We start from the raw sequence: 15,374 nt of genomic DNA, 5'->3' as shown, positions 1-15,374 counted from the left end.
GGCAGCCGAGGCAAGGGACTCCTGTCGCGAAACGCATGGGGAGCCTCGGAGACAACGCGGCTCCCGCAAGGAAGAAGCGGGGCGCGGGGGTAGCGAGGCGAGACCCAGGCGCTGGGCCCGAGGCGTGTACGTGTAGCTCCCTGGCCCCCCGATCTCCGGCTCCTTGGGTCCGCGGCCGAGGCTCGCTCCCCGGGCCCTCCCCCCACCGCCCCCGGCGGCACAGCTGCCGCCAGCTCCTGGGGGACGGGGAAAGGCTCGTGCTGTCTTCTTTTCCTGTAGACAGCCCGGGAGCCAGAGTCTGGAGGGGGCTGGACCGCGACCGACAGCAATACCCGGGGCGGGGGATGGGGGGGGGGGGACAACTCGGATCGAAGGTGGTGCAGAAATCCGGGCCGGAGGAGAGGCCCCGGGCATTTTCTGCATTTTCTGGGGACGTTGTCTGGCCTGGGCTGTGTCTGCATTCTCGGGCCGTGGGTCCAGCTGCGTGCTGTTCCCTACCCACCCCCCTCCCCGCCCGCTTCCCCACTGTCCTCCCAGGGTCCTTCCAGGGACCTGGTCGGCAGCGTATTAAATGAAATACTACAGTGGAAAGAACGTGGGCTTTGAGTCCCACAGACCTGGGCTCCAGTTGGGTCGGCTGTGTTACTAGTTTTGTGACCTTTTGTGACTCTTTCCTGAGCCTTAGTTTCTTCCCACCGAGCGACGGTAAGGACTGTATGCAACAAGGGCGGTGAGGGGCCCAGTCGGAAATCTGGGACAGAAGCGCTAGGGTCGGAGGGCTGTGCGCTCACCAGTGCAGGCGAACGAGAAGCTTCAGGGCCCTAACCCAAGGCTCGGCCGGCCCCTCCCTGCACCAGCGGCTCTCGCGCAGCCAGGTCAGCGCGCGAAGGCGCAACCGAGACCTCAGACGAGGCCAATTACCCGCGAGTCTCCGCGGTGGGGCCCGGGCCTGGGTGCTGCTTCAAAGCCCCCCAGGGGTTGCTCGGTGCATCCAGAGTTGAGAACCCGTTTCGCTGAAGGAATAAACAAAGAGGCCTTGGTGGAGAGGGAGGGAAGGGAGCAGGTGGGTCCCCTCCCGTCTGCAGGTGGCCCCTTCGCACCACATTCACATGCCCGCGGACATAGCCACATGCACGCCCATGCACACATGCACGCTCCCTCAGAGGGACCCACGCTCTCACTCACACACACACAAACACACACACGCGCGCGCGCGCCCATTCACGCCGTCACGGACACACACCCACACCGCCTGTCTTCTCCGTGCGAGCCCCGCGGCCGGGACCCCGGCAGACCCCCGGCTGGCGTGGACACCCGCGGTGGGGCCCCGCCCTGGCGCTCCGAGGGTCTCCGGCCGGGCGTCCCCTGGCGCTCTGCTGCCGGTGACGGCGCGGCTCCTCCGAGCCCGGGGCGCTCCGCAGAGCCCCCGCCGGGCCGCGCCGCGCTCGCTCCGGCTCTTTGTTATGCTAATTTCCCTCCCCAGCTGGTGCCAGCTGCCTGCACAATGAGCGCCGGGAGCCCTCGCCAGCCCTCGCCAGCCAGGGAGTGGGGGCGGGGTGTGGGTGGGGGGGCTCCGCGCCCTGCACCCGGGATCCTGGCCTGGCCCAGCCTGGCGAGGTGCTGAGTGGCCCAATAAGCATCCTTCCCTGCGTCCTCCCCTCCCCCACGCTTGCAGGGCCGCGCCCCTCGGGGCCTGTAGGGCATCCACTGATTCATTCCAGTCGCCCCGGCTGCCCGCCCTCCAGGTGCCAGGGCTTGATGAAAAGTAAAAGGCTCCTCCGCGGCTCGAGAGCAGTGCGGATGAAAGAGAAGCAGCCGCCTCCCAGACCACACAGCTAATCCTCCCATAAACCTCGAGCAAATAAGGGGAGAGGAAGAACAGGCCGGCTACAGATGTGGAGTGCAGCCTCCGGGGATCCCCAAATTAAAACTCGTGCAGGGGAAGCACTTGGACCACCACCAAATGACACTAATTGGGTTATGGGACCATAATCTTGGCTCGTATGAAAAAAACCAACAAGAGTTATAGTCACAGCTGCAAGGACTGTCTTCATAAAAAGAAGGGGGAAAGTCCGCTATTTTATTACTCATAAACATGAGAAAGAAGAGGGTTCGCGGATCTCCTGCCTGCGTAGGGCAGGCAGGCTGGTTGCTTGAAGGAGAGGATAACTCTGTGCCAGGAGGAGCAGGGCTGGGGCTGGCTGGCGCGGGATGTGTGGAGCTAATGGGCTAATGGGGGTGGAGGGAGAGCACTGGGCGGGGGTGGGGTGGGGGGTGGGGTGGGGAGGTAGTGGGGGCTGTACTGAGACACCGCGGGGGAGCATGGCCTATCTGGAGGAATGTATTTCAGACAATAGGTTAGCAACCATATGCAGAAAATCATTCTGGACAGGAAAACTAAGAGATTTATTCTTTTAAGAAACACCCAGAAGCAGTTTCTCAGTTTCACTGGGGGCAGGGGGGAGTGGGGGTGATGGGGAGGCATCCTGGGAGAGGAAATAATGGGGTGACAAGTGTAGAAAATTCAGGTGAGAATCTTCTGAAAGATCCGTTTGTTGTTAGAATCACAAATGTTACGGCCAGAAGAGACAAATCTTAGATGCTGAGTCCAACCTTATCATTTGACAGATGGGATATTAAGACCCAGAGATGTTAAGGGGCTTGTCATGGTGAGACAGCTAGTGAGTGGTGGACCTAGTGGGTGGTAGGAGTGGGCAAGAAACTGTCTCCTAACTCCTACTCTAGTGCTCGAAACATTAACTTGGTAATAATTTTGTTGTTAAGAAACAGCGGTTGTTTTAACAGAAATCAATACAATAGACTGCAGGGAAATAAAAAGTTAGAAATTTTTATTTTACTTTTTTTTAAAGATTTTATTTATTTATTTGACAGAGAGAGATAGCGAGAGCAGGAACACAAGCAGGGGGAGTGAAGAGGAAGAAGCAGGCTTCCTGGCGAGCAGGGAGCCCGATGTGGGGCTCGATCCCAGGAGCCTGGGATCAGGACCTGAGCCAAAGGCAGTCGCTTAACGACTGAGCCACCCAGGCGCCCCAAAAGTTAGAAAATTTTAGAATGATTGAGTTATTGTAAACTTTTTTTGATCTGTAATGAGAATGAGAGTTGGAAATCAATCAATTCTTACAGATTCCATCCCAGGGTTCTTCCTAGCATGTGTCTCTTTATTCATCCATTACAACACCCAGGAGGACTGCTGGCCCCAGGATTTCTTTACTGGTCCTTTCGGTGCAGGGACCAATACTGTTTCCAGACAGAGAGAGGCCTCCACCCCCCCCTCCCTCACTGCCCTTCTACACTCAGTCATCTTGGCTAAAACCAGCTGGGTTAAGGCCGGACTGGTTGAGAATTTGAATCAATCATGTTTCCTGGTTGGTATTCTACCCCCAGGAAAATAAAAGTGTCTTCTCTAGCTGCTGAGTGTCCAAACACAGGACAAGGATCGGAGATGGCCAGCTGAGATCTTTCTGGGCAGATCGAGGTGTCCTGGCTTCCCAGTGCCTCTCTCAGCTGAAATGGTCAATATTGGTGCCACTCATGAGATCCTAGAGCCGGTTGGGGTAGGAATGGCACAACACTGCATTTTCTTTCATTATATTTAGGTGCCTGTTTCTCATTCTCAAACCATATGGTTCAGTTTGGTTCTCATTTCAGACCTACCAGTCAGCAAGCATCACTACAAGTGTACCTCACCCTATGGAAAAATATAAGCTCTTGAAAAGTTAGGAGGGATGGAAATGTCATTTGTTAAAGGGAATCTTATTTTGAAGCCATCAGTTGGTCTCTGAGTTTAAAGGCAACATAGAAAAGGATGAAATCTTGAAGTAGGAATAACCACTTCCCTAGCTGATCTGTTTTGTTTTTTTTTTTTAATTTTTTAACGATTTTATTTATTTGTTTGACAGAGAGAGATCACAAGTAGGCAGAGGGAGAAACAGGCTCCCCACTGAGCAGAGAGCTCTATCCCGGGCTCGAGGCTCCATCCCAGGACCCAGGGATCATGACCTGAGCCAAAGACAGATGCCTAAATGACTGAGTCACCCAGGAGCCCCAGCTAATCTGCCTTTTGAACTTAGATCGTATAGGTGAAAACTGTCCTAGTTATTTTATGATAGGCCATGTCCTCAAAGTTATGATTATCCAGAAAATAATTCTTTGGTTTCCATTACCAGATGTAGGAACACTAGAAATCATTAAGCTTGAACTTTGACAAATCCTAGGGATGAGTCAGAGGTTAATGGTTTTTCACCTTTTCATTTATAAGAGATACCTCTATGTTCTGAGAGATCCTATCTATGAAACCACTTATCTTTATTAAGGATAATGCCTTCATTTTCCCAGAGTTTCTTCTTGATTTGTGCTGTGTTAACCCAGAGCTGGTTCAATTCCAAGCAACAATAAAGAAATCTGCCATGGTATTAGCCTATGCAACTGTTTTCAGGAAATTTTATAATTTCTAGTAAACCTTTTTTTTAAGATTTTATTTATTTATTTGAGAGAGAGAATGAGAGCGAGAGAGAACACATGAGTGGGGGTGTTAGAGGAAGAAGCAGACTCCCTGCTGAGCAGGGAGCCTGATGCGGGACTTGATCCCGGGACTCCAGGATCATGACCTGAGCCAAAGGCCAACCTGAGCCTAACCAACTGAGCCACCCAGGCGCCCTCTAGTAAACCTTTTGAAATGTTAAAAATATCTCAAGAACACCAATGACTATTTTCATGGCTGTCTGAGGGTCCTAAATCCCCAGGTTTGACATCATCTCCGTATTTGTTTCAAGCTTCTTGTACAGAGCCCAAAAGGCTGAACGCTTTCCACAAAAAGGAGAATCTGGTACCGTCAAGGTCCCACCCTCAGGGCATCCAGGGACATTAGTGGAGATGTTATGGAGGTTCACTCTAACTGCATACCCATCATGTGCATCCAGGCAAGGGCCAGTCACTCCCTGATATTAAAGTCTTTAATCCTGGCAACCTTGCCAGGTGCATACATTATGCCACCCATTTTACAGACAAGGAAATCAAGGCACCAGGAAGTCAAGGGGCTGCGGGCCAAGGTCAAGACTGCACAGCTACAGTGGCAGAGCTGGGATTTGCATGTAGGCAGTGATTCCAAACCCTACTCTTAACCTTCTGCCATATTCCAGTCTCACAAGAAACCTACGGCTGCTATGCAGTGGAACTGAACAGGAGACAGGTACCTTGGGCTAATAACTATACCCTAGTCACAAAGATCGTTTGGTGGATTAATTGAAAAGCACAGCGTCTAAGGGCTTGGAAAACAATGAGAAACACTCCCAGCTCCCCGAAAGGGTAGACAAACCATTTCTCTCTTCTTGCAAAAACATAAAGGAAATCCATTAGTCCCTGAAATGGTTTTCCTGTCTTCCTAAAGAAGTTGGCCAAAAAAAGTCTTCTTTCCTTTTTCATCTTTAGACTTTTCCCTAAAGAAAGTGAGTTCACTCTGCGATGCATGCGGGGCACTATCTCAGACTTCCTTTTTTTTCTCTACTCTGTCAGAGAGCAACTCCCAATCCTTTGCTGAAATCCCATGCCTGATAGCCTGTCATTCTCCATCTTTTCCCTCTCATGCACACAGGTGTTTTGTGAGTTTTGGGGAAACTGTAGATGCCTGAGTGCTGGGCCAGGTGCACTGAGAAAGCTCTGCTTCTTGATTGCCAGGATACAGAGTTATGTCACAACTGACAGTAGCTCATTGCACTCGCCTCAGAAAACAACCGCAGTAGGAGTACTCAGGCTAGTATCAGCGGGGGCAAGGAGCATCACATGCCTGATGCTTGGACCCAGCTGCTACCATGGAATGACCTGGATGAGGGCAATGCCTGTTAAAAGCCAAGCCAGTCTGGGCAGCACAGGCCTTAGGGCAGATTGGGTCTCTCCCAAATTTCTCTATTTGTCCATTGTCTTGGGATCTTGACAGGAAGCAAGAATACAACTTACATCCCTGCAAGTTTTCTGTGTGTGTTCTATCCCCAAGATATGGCATTTTATAAGATTTTATAATTTTAAATCAAGGGAACGGTTATAAAAGTGGGGTTGAAAAAAACGTGGGTACTTTCATAAGCAATGACTAATTCATCTCCATACGTTCTATCAGTTTCACTGCGGTCAAAAGCAGGTGTTTCCAGGCTATGAATAAGTAGTTTGCATTTTCAAAATTAACAAATTGGACCAACACCAAGGAAAAAAACAACAACCATAGACAGCCCACCAAAGAATTGTTTACAAAAGAAGATGAAGCTCATAGCAATGGTTTGCAAACACCACCAGACGAGCTTGTGTAAATGCCCTTCATGCAGTCATGGTTCTTCAGCCTGTCACAGATACTAAAGAGAAACGCAGAAACAGGAAATTACAGACTATTTTAAACAGCATGTTTTATTAAACTCACTTGCTGATGCACTTTATGGCAGGATGCGAGATTCAAGTGTTCATAACTTACATCTTTTCAAGTGCTTTTCCTAAGTGAATTCTCCCAGTTGAAATACGGCAAGTACACAGGGCTGGAAACAATCTCTAAAGTAGTAACTGTTTCACCCTTGGTCATGTAGCTCTCACATCCAGTGGAGTAGTGTTAGCCATGTGCAGATAATCTACCTCGCTTGCACACTGCAACTGTAGGGAAGCCATGGAGGCCTTGAGTGGTAACTTAAAAGATCCTAAATGCATTTTACGTTAAATCACAATCAAAACACAGTGATCTTAAAATGAATTACTAGAAACCGCACGTTGTCTCACATCACTGAAATACTGATGCCATTCCTCTCTCCATGGACGGTTCTGTATTTCGTTTAAACCATCATTGGAAAAAAAAAAAATCATTGGGGAGGGCCTGCTGCATCATCTTTCTTGAAATGGCCTAGCAGAACTGGCAGGGATTAACAACTACGAATGAAATGGCTTCACATTTAAGGGGCTGTCATAAAAATGGATTTGAACAACTAATTATTCTCAAAAACATTTTCTGCTCACAACTTGTTTGAGGAATATAAAAGCCTAGCTGCACTGCATGGGAATCCCTATATCCTTGTTTATTGTGAAGTTGACATCTCTTTAACGCCCATGTCTGCTGCAAGTTGTTCTCAGCTCTTCTCTAGATACACCGAAAGGAAGTCATTAAGTGGAGCTGTATAATACAAGTTCATGATCGGAGGGGTGGGTAACCCTGCTTTGATGGCGTTAACTATGATCTCTGAAAATAAAGGTTCATTCACTTGCTTCTGCCCTTATTAAACAGAATGTTCTGAATCTCTATCGTCTTAGAAGATCATGCCAAAGATGCTTTAACCTAGTGACTGGTCATCAGATAGTCACTTCCATCAGTTTTGAGTTCTTCTACCTTCCACCCAAGTCCTGGCTGCTGTAACCCTGTCCTTGGGGCCCCTTCAAGGTGAAGGACAGAATAATAGGATTTTAAGAGTTGGAAGCCTATGACGATGGTATCTGTGCTTTTTTAAAGTGCCTCTGCCAAACAATCTTCTACAATCACCACTTTCAGAGAGGAAGGGCCAGAGGCAAAGGTTAATGATTTGGTTAACGAGGTGCACCTAGACGCCTCCGAGTAGCAATTAAAGGCATTCTTGGGGGAGCTGGGCCATTTTCTTAAATGAAGATTTCCCCTCATTTAACTTTTAAAAGTCTGGAATCTGCCCTATCAGGTTCTCCTTAAAGCAAAGCACAGCAATGAGAAAAGGCGCTACTTGGGAGTGTGGGGTGGAGTGTCTTGGCTTTACCAGTCTCTGAGACAGAACTATAGAACCCAGCTAGTGGATTGTTATCTGTGCCTTGGCCACCTGGAAAAATCAAACTGAGTATCTTCTGAATAGAAATGGTGATACAGGCTCCTAGGGAGCCCTAATGCTCATACCAACAAAAGGAACATTCTTATTTGGATGGGTGTTTAGGGGTTTTTCAGGGAAGGGGGGGCATGACTTTTGGTATGCTTAGAAATGTCTTAGAGACAAAAACTTGATGACTAAAACTAACAAATTTTAATGTTGCTGAATTCAAAGGCCTCTAATCGTCCAGCAGAGAAGCTCCAGTGGGTTCTGTTGAGCAGATGCCTGAGCCTGCAGCTCAGGTGAGTGCTATGGAAAATCACCAACTCTGTCATTTGACAGCTTTGGCCATCAAGAGGAACATTGTCTGATAATGCTGGGGGCTTCTAAAAAGCAAAAGGATGCCACTTCTTTCATATTTAAATCTCTAGGATGTATTACATTCATAATAAGGATGTTACATTTGACAATTATGCTTCCAACTAGCTTTCTCCCTTTATCAAATAAAATATTAGCCTCTAAGAATAACCTTAATACAGAGTTGTATGGAATACCACCAGCAATAATCTACAGCTATTTTGACTGCTGACATATGGGTCATCTTTTTGACAATTTGACATTTCATAAGGCAATCAGCAGGATTCATTCGGTATTTATGGTATACTATTTTCTTGTCAGAAACTTTGCAAAAATAAAAATCTTTAGATTCTTTAAGATAAAACCTTCTTGATAACCAACCACATCACTTATTAACATTGGCTTCTTAGTCCACAGAAATCTAAATTCACAAACTAGGACTCTTCTAAAACACCGGTCAGGCTGACCTCTTAAAGTAGTCTTTCATTTTGAAAACTCCAGTGTGGCCACTACCCACTAAGACATTTTGAGTTTTTTTAAAGGAGAAACAGCAACAGAAAAGAGAAACATTGCCGATGATCATTAAAATAAGAAAATCTGAATGAATTTTGATCATTTTAATAAATATATATCAAGAAAACCTCACTTTATTACAACACATTCATATACAAGCATCTATCACCTAAGTTTTCAACATCAAATGTTTATCAAATATTGAAAATAAAGGACAAAACATTACTAGACTATTTAGCCATAACACAAGAACATGTTTCAAAAATTGGTCCTTGTGGACATTGTCCAAATGATGATCCTACTCATACACTGTATGAATGAGACCTATATTTAATATTAATAGCAATAATAAAAAAGCTTTATCTTGGAGAAACTGGGAGGACTTACTTCCTCCGTTTGGCATTTGGTTCCTGTGAAGTATTGTTTAAGGAGGCCCAAGTTCAATTAGCAACCTTGGAAACTGGAATACAGTTTAGCAGGAGGAGTTGGCTGGAATAGGACGATGGACGGTCAGAGGGGCACTCTGAACACTCTTGCAAATGTACAAATTAAAGAAATCATCGAGAAAACTGTTGACCAAATACATGGTAGCTATTGCCAACTGGGTCCCACTTCTCCAAAATAACTTTCCAAAAACTAAAGTCTTTACATTCTTTAAGATAAAACCTTATTGATCACCACATCATTTATTAACATTGTGCTTCTTAATCAACAGCAAAAGTCATATATAAAAAACCACATGCTTTTATAATCTAAACGAGTGAAATGATGCAAAACAGATTAAAGTATAATGCATGCCACTGGTTCATGAACTTCATTGGACAAGAAAACAAAACAAAACAACCCAAAACCCAAAAAACCCAAACCCCAGCAACAGACCCGTTGCCATAGAAAAGCTCAAGCAGCTTAGTGCTGGTTTCTAACAGCTCCATTGTTTCCCCCATCCCTTTCTAAAAATGCCAAATCCAAAAGCAATTGGGCATCAAAAACAAAGGAAGAATAGAGATGTTGAATCAAAAGTTGAACACAATAGTTTCGAAGTTAACAGTTTCCAAACAATATTGATCCACCCTGTGTATTTTTTTTTCCTGTTTGTTAAATCCCTGCTGTAACTGATTTATCCTTAATTTTCACATTGGCAAAAATTAAGATAAAGTAAGGCACCAAAAATCGCCCTGTATAACACCTAACTGCCTAATCACGCATCGCAGGCAAGCCAGGAACTTGCAGGGATTACCCTTCTACACATACTGTTGATTGCCGCACCGAGACAGGTGTTTCATTATGTTACGTCCCATTTTCATCTGTCATGCAAGACTGTTAAAGACAAGTCCTTAACGGCACGGTGAAGCCACTTCATCTAGCTCCCTGTCTTCAGTCTTTTATTCAGAAAAAAATACTGTATCATATAGAAGAAGCAGACATCCTTTGCTGGTTATGTTCGTTTGCTGACCAAGTAACTACCTAATTAAATTGGCAAACACGTTGCCGTTTCTTAGCTAGTGACAGGCTCCTTGGGGGCGCTGGAAAGATCACAAGGGCACATTGTCCCCCAGTCTAATCTACTGACCTTTTCTGTGAGAAAACTAAGGTATACTTTGAAGCATTTAAGTCAACTGTTTTCTCGGTAACATCACCACATTTCTAAGTAGCTTGCTGAGGCCTACTATACAGATGTTTTATGCAATCTGCTCTCCAGGCATTAAAACGACACGGCGTGTTCATGGCATAATTTCATCAGTTGTACAAAACTGTAAAATCCATTCAAAATAAAATTTATGAGAGCTAATTGATCATGCTGTGCATGCTTCAGAGGCTCGATGAAGAGATGGTTCATAGTTTACTCCCTTTGCCACAGCACGCTTTGTTACTTGGTGAAGGCTCCTTTTTCCTTAGGGACTTTTTCCAAGACTCACTCACATTGCTTTTGTCATTATATCCAGTCTCAAAATAATCATAAAATTGGCCTTTGCCCTCAAAAGCAAGGTCATTTCCCACAGGTTCATGGCTTAGGGGGCCACCATCCCTGTTGGTGTCATTATTTGCCTTCTCATCACTTAATGTGGCCTTTTCCTGAACACCTAGTGCCCTGACATGTGTGACAAAGATTTCACTGGCGGGTCCCTGGCCATCACCCTTGTAAACAGGTGCACTGCCTACATCGAAATCCGCCTGGTGGGAACAGCTCGGTAAAGGCAGAGGGGGAGAGGGAGAGGAAGCTGAGGGGGAGGGGGGGACAGTGCTGGAGGCACTTCCGACACTGGCATGGACAGAAAGGGGCAGATTTAGGTAGTGACCACCACATTCTTGGTAAAAGCAGCAGGCATGAAACTTTTCACACTCCTCTTTGGCCATCCGCGGTCGCTTCCGATAAGGACAGTCTTGAGCCATAAACCACTCTTGGGCAGAGGTGCCACTGAAAGAGCAGGCAGGAAAGCACCAGTTATTCTGCATGATAATCTCGCCGTGGATCCGTTTCATCAAGTTGTTGATAAGGACAGATCTTCGGAGGTACACTTCAGGATCATCGATAAACTTTAACTTTTCTAATGACATATACAATATGTGGGCCCGTTCCTCAAAAATCGAGATGGTCTAAAAGTCAAAAAAGGAAGAGAAAACTTAGAGGACATGGGTGGTGTAAACATGCCATTCCCAGTATATTGCTTTCGGGGCAGTCTCTGGATCTGGGCCTGCTGGGGTCCTGTTTCTCCCAGGTTCATTTAGGGATGCTGGCCCCCATGTTGCTCACATCCTCCCCCCGACCTTCCTGCCTCGACGGTATGGTCAAGCACCTGGGAATCCCATCCCAGTGCAGACCTCAGCAGGGACAGGTCAGGTTGTTTGCGATTTCAATGGCCCAGTGAGGGAGATGCCGAAACACACAACACTCATCTACCCTGCTAGAAGTCAGGGGAGCAGCTTCTCCGGAGGGCAGAGAGGTAGTAACAAGGGGCACAAGGAGGGTTTCTCGGTGGCTGTTTATGTTGTTTCTCGATCTGGATGCCAGTTACATGGATATGTTCACTCTGTGAAATCCATCAAGCTGTACTCTTAGGATACTTGGGCTTTTATGTGTCCGTATACAAGCGCATGCACGCACACACACAGACACACACACACTCATGTATTATACACCAGTAAGTGTCCTTTGAAAGATGTCAAAATGCAGGTCATAATAAGTCTACTTCAAACCCTGGCCAGGAGCATGACAGCTATGTTCAGTACTGTCCCTCTGGCTTTCACACTTGCAATTATCCTTACTTGATTGAGGGACAACAATAATTGAGGCTCAGCCCCCGACAGGATCAGTCCGTGGAAGGGCCAAACAGGCCTCCTTCTGGGGCCAGGCAGGAGGAGAGATGCAGGGAAGAAATGAGAAGACTCACTTCTGAGTAGTGTGATACTATCACTGGGTGATGACTGGTACAAATCCAGTAGCCACTGGGAACCAGCTACAATCATAACACAGAAATGAAAGAGGAAATAAACTGCTGTGTCCTGGCGACCAGCTTTTCCAGGTCTTTAAAAAAAAAAAAAAGCCACCTGGTAGCATGACCTGAGGAACTGCAAACGAAGCCAGCCCAGGTTAACCAAAGGCAGGAACCATACGTTCAGAGAAAAGCCCAGCACCTGCCAACGCTTGCCGATGTCTTTATGAGCAAGGTCAAGGCAACACCTGGAGGACAAGCATGTACCGGGTGGTGAGGAGAGAGGGTAAAAGGAGACACAGAGGAAGATGAATTGAAAAACTAAAAATCCTCTCCGCATCTCAGACAACTATGGTCTGGGTTATACCCTCCTTGATTAAATCTGTAGATATAGTTTTTAAAGGAAGAGAACCATAAGGAAAAATAAGTGGTATTTGAAAAGCTTAGGTGGCCAGTTTCTTATTTCTAGGCACTTCCTGGATCCCAGTATTTTCTTCTTAGGCATGCAAAAGAGTTAGCTGTGGCCTTTTCTAGGGAATGAATTATAACAAACAAAACCTATGTAATGAGTGTGCAATGAAGTGCGTGTTTCTACTTGCACGCACACATTCAAGGGATAGTGAGTCCACCTCTAAGAGGTCAAGAGAAGCCCTGGGGAGCTGCTCCCAGGTGGGCACACACAGAAGGGGCTTTGGCCATGGGACCTAGAGTGTGGGAGAGAAGGGAGATGTCAGGAGAGAGCAGTGCGTTTCTGCACACACGTGAAAACATGGACTGCTCACAACCACTAACGCAACTTGGGAACAGTCAAGGCATTTGTAAAAAAGATGTTCCTTGGATTATATAATTTTGCTATTTCTGGGTAGAGGAGCTCCTGCTGGCTCTTTCTTCGACTACTTGTGAAAATAGCAGAGGACCCAAAAAAGTGACAACGATTAATATGGCTCTGCTGAGAAGTGGCTCCTTTTCATTGCTTGGGTGGAACAATTTAATTTCTGGAAATGGATCAAGCAACTGTTACTAAGTATCTTAAACTCTTAATAAGAATAATGACTATTAAAAAACATACTTTATGGCTACAGCTGCTGAGTGGTGGGTGAAACTCCTCTTCTTCCACGTACTTCCTCTTAAAGTATGTGATCTTGGATGTTGTTACAGGATTTGAAATTCCCCTGTAATGTGATCCTGTGGTAATAAATCAGACATGACAAATGACATGCGGTTTGCCAGAGGTTCTCCAAACAAAATACTTTCCTTTAATTTCCTTATAGAAGATAACTTGGCTACATATTTGTCTGTACATGTGGTGATTAAAAATAAACATTTGTCTTAATATTTGCTATCATACAGAATTCTGTGACCCAAGCTAGGTAAGGATTTCTAGGTAATCATAAAGGAAAATGACCTACGTCAGCATTTACAAAATACTCAGCATCTTAATTCTATGTACAAACAGCAAAATTCATAAAGGGGAGGATAGTATTTACTCAAATTGTTTAATTAACTCCATGATAATAGGACAGCACTGCGCAAATGTGTACATCTTTAACCATAAGCATGAATAACCAAATAACTTTAAAATGTTATTGGCTGTAGATAAGGAAGCAAATGACTATCTGCACATTGGAGTTATAATATTCCTTCTTTCAAAATATGAAAATTCAAAAAAAATTTCAACTTAAAATTAAAATTTGGGCTAACCAAAGTCTTTTTTTCCCTCTCAAAAATGTAACACGTCAACCATGAATCAAAGTAGGGTCCAATTTTGAAAGAACAGAACTTTTTTTTTTAAAGATTTTATTTATTTATTTGAGAGCGAGAATGAGATAGAGAGAGCATGAGAGGGGGGAGGGTCAGAGGGAGATGCAGACTCCCCTCTGAGCAGGGAGCCCGATGCGGGACTCGATCCCAGGACTCCAGGATCATGACCTGAGCCGAAGGCAGTTGCTTAACCAGCTGAGCCACCCCAGGTGCCCCGAAAGAACAGAGCTTTTAATCCCAAATGAACTTCAGGGAGTACTTAGTTTACAGTTTAGGTTTTTTTTTTTTTTTTAAATTAGTACCACAGAAAAATCCAAGGAATTTACCTTAGAATATAAGAATAAAAAATCAGGAAGAACATACTTCTGTATTTAAAAAGTTTTCCCCCTGAATACGAAAGCTAATTGTGTGCTTAATAAAAAGAGGAGACACATAGCTGCTGGCCCAAAGTGCAGATTCCTTTATGTCTCAGGGGATAAAGATTTCATTGTCAAAAGCTCACCAGGGCTCGTGTAGCTCTGAGAGAACTGTGCAGTTCCATAGGGTGGAAAACCAAAACCCAAACTCAGGGTTTCAAAATCTGGTTTGGTTAAAAATATAGGGGGCACAACTTACACATGAAGTAGCAGCACGTGTAGACTCAGGTTTGAATGCAATTTAAGTATCACCTCTGATCCTCTCCCTGGAGCCCTGGGCTCACTTAGGAGAGGGGCACAGACAGCCTGGGAAGTCCCTGGAACAGCTCTCAGCTCAGAGGGGCGCCCCAGACACCACCGCCACCCACGAGTCTGGCTGCAGAGGGCAGCGGGGGAAGGTCAAGGGTAGTACCTGCCAGTGGGGGACCGGCTCCCCGGTCTCCCTGCAGAGGGGCCTGTGCTGGCCCAGGAGGGCTCGGACCTCCGTAGCTGTCAGCCTCCCATAGTGTCTGGTACCCAGCAATTTCAGCAGCTCCTTCCGAGACAATGGGCTCGCAGAATCTATTCATGGACAGAACCAGAGTCATCTCTGACAGCCTCAGATCTAAAAAAAAAAAGAAAGAAAGAAAAAAGAAAAGAAAGAAAGAAAACAGCCCTAATCAAGAGTAAGCCAGGGGATGGCCTTGGCATTTTCATTCCTTTGCTTTCGGAAACTTTTACTTCTTGGTCCTCCCCTTCACCCTGAAACATTTTATTATTTTTTCAAAGAAAACCTCAGCAAACTCTCTTGCTGCTATTAGCTCAGCCTCTGTGTTCAGCAATCTGCATTTCATGGGCGGATCTTTAAAATCCCATTTCTTATTGTTCTCAGATTCCCCTCAGCCCTCTTTGAGAAAGCTGCCTTGCCTCCTAAACACATTTTCCCCCTGACCTTCCCGCAGAAAATGGACCGCTAAGAGGCAAGTCCAAAACCCTTGCGCTTCCTTTCTATTAATAAGGCAAAAATCCATTTTCTAGTCAATCCCCCCGAGAGTCTCCTCCGCTAATCAATCGAAAGGAAAAGGTGGGGAAGCCAAAATCTCCCC

General features: G+C 45.9%; 1 protein-coding gene across 1 annotated transcript; it reads right to left on the bottom strand.

Moving 5' to 3' along the window:
* Positions 1-9,484: 9,484 nt before the first annotated feature.
* Positions 9,485-14,876, bottom strand: SERTAD4 (SERTA domain containing 4). The gene is made up of 3 exons (XM_028125843.2): positions 14,702-14,876; positions 13,182-13,297; positions 9,485-11,276 (listed from the first exon to the last, which is right to left on the bottom strand). Exons 1-3 carry the CDS (start codon positions 14,874-14,876, stop codon positions 10,515-10,517), a joined length of 1,053 nt encoding a protein of 350 aa, XP_027981644.1. The 3' UTR covers positions 9,485-10,514.
* Between the last annotated feature and the right edge of the window lie 498 nt (positions 14,877-15,374).

Source organism: Eumetopias jubatus, unplaced genomic scaffold, assembly GCF_037043125.1.
Source record: "Eumetopias jubatus isolate StellerSeaLion01/CBP00866 unplaced genomic scaffold, mEumJub1_p1.0 scaffold_12, whole genome shotgun sequence".
NCBI classification, from domain to species: Eukaryota; Metazoa; Chordata; class Mammalia; order Carnivora; family Otariidae; genus Eumetopias; species Eumetopias jubatus.
This window is presented reverse-complemented; position numbering and strand designations above follow the sequence as displayed.

What these genes read in the sequence shown, in the direction of transcription:
- SERTAD4 (XM_028125843.2), bottom strand. Translation starts at nt 14,876, where the DNA reads ATGACTCTGGTTCTGTCCATGAATAGATTCTGCGAGCCCATTGTCTCG. An exon ending in AGCCGGTCCCCCACTGGCAG is followed by an intron (nt 13,298 to 14,701) that starts GTACTACCCTTG and finishes TTATTACCACAG; the next exon opens with GATCACATTACAGGGGAATT. An exon ending in TCAGCAGCTGTAGCCATAAA is followed by an intron (nt 11,277 to 13,181) that starts GTATGTTTTTTA and finishes TTTGACTTTTAG; the next exon opens with ACCATCTCGATTTTTGAGGA.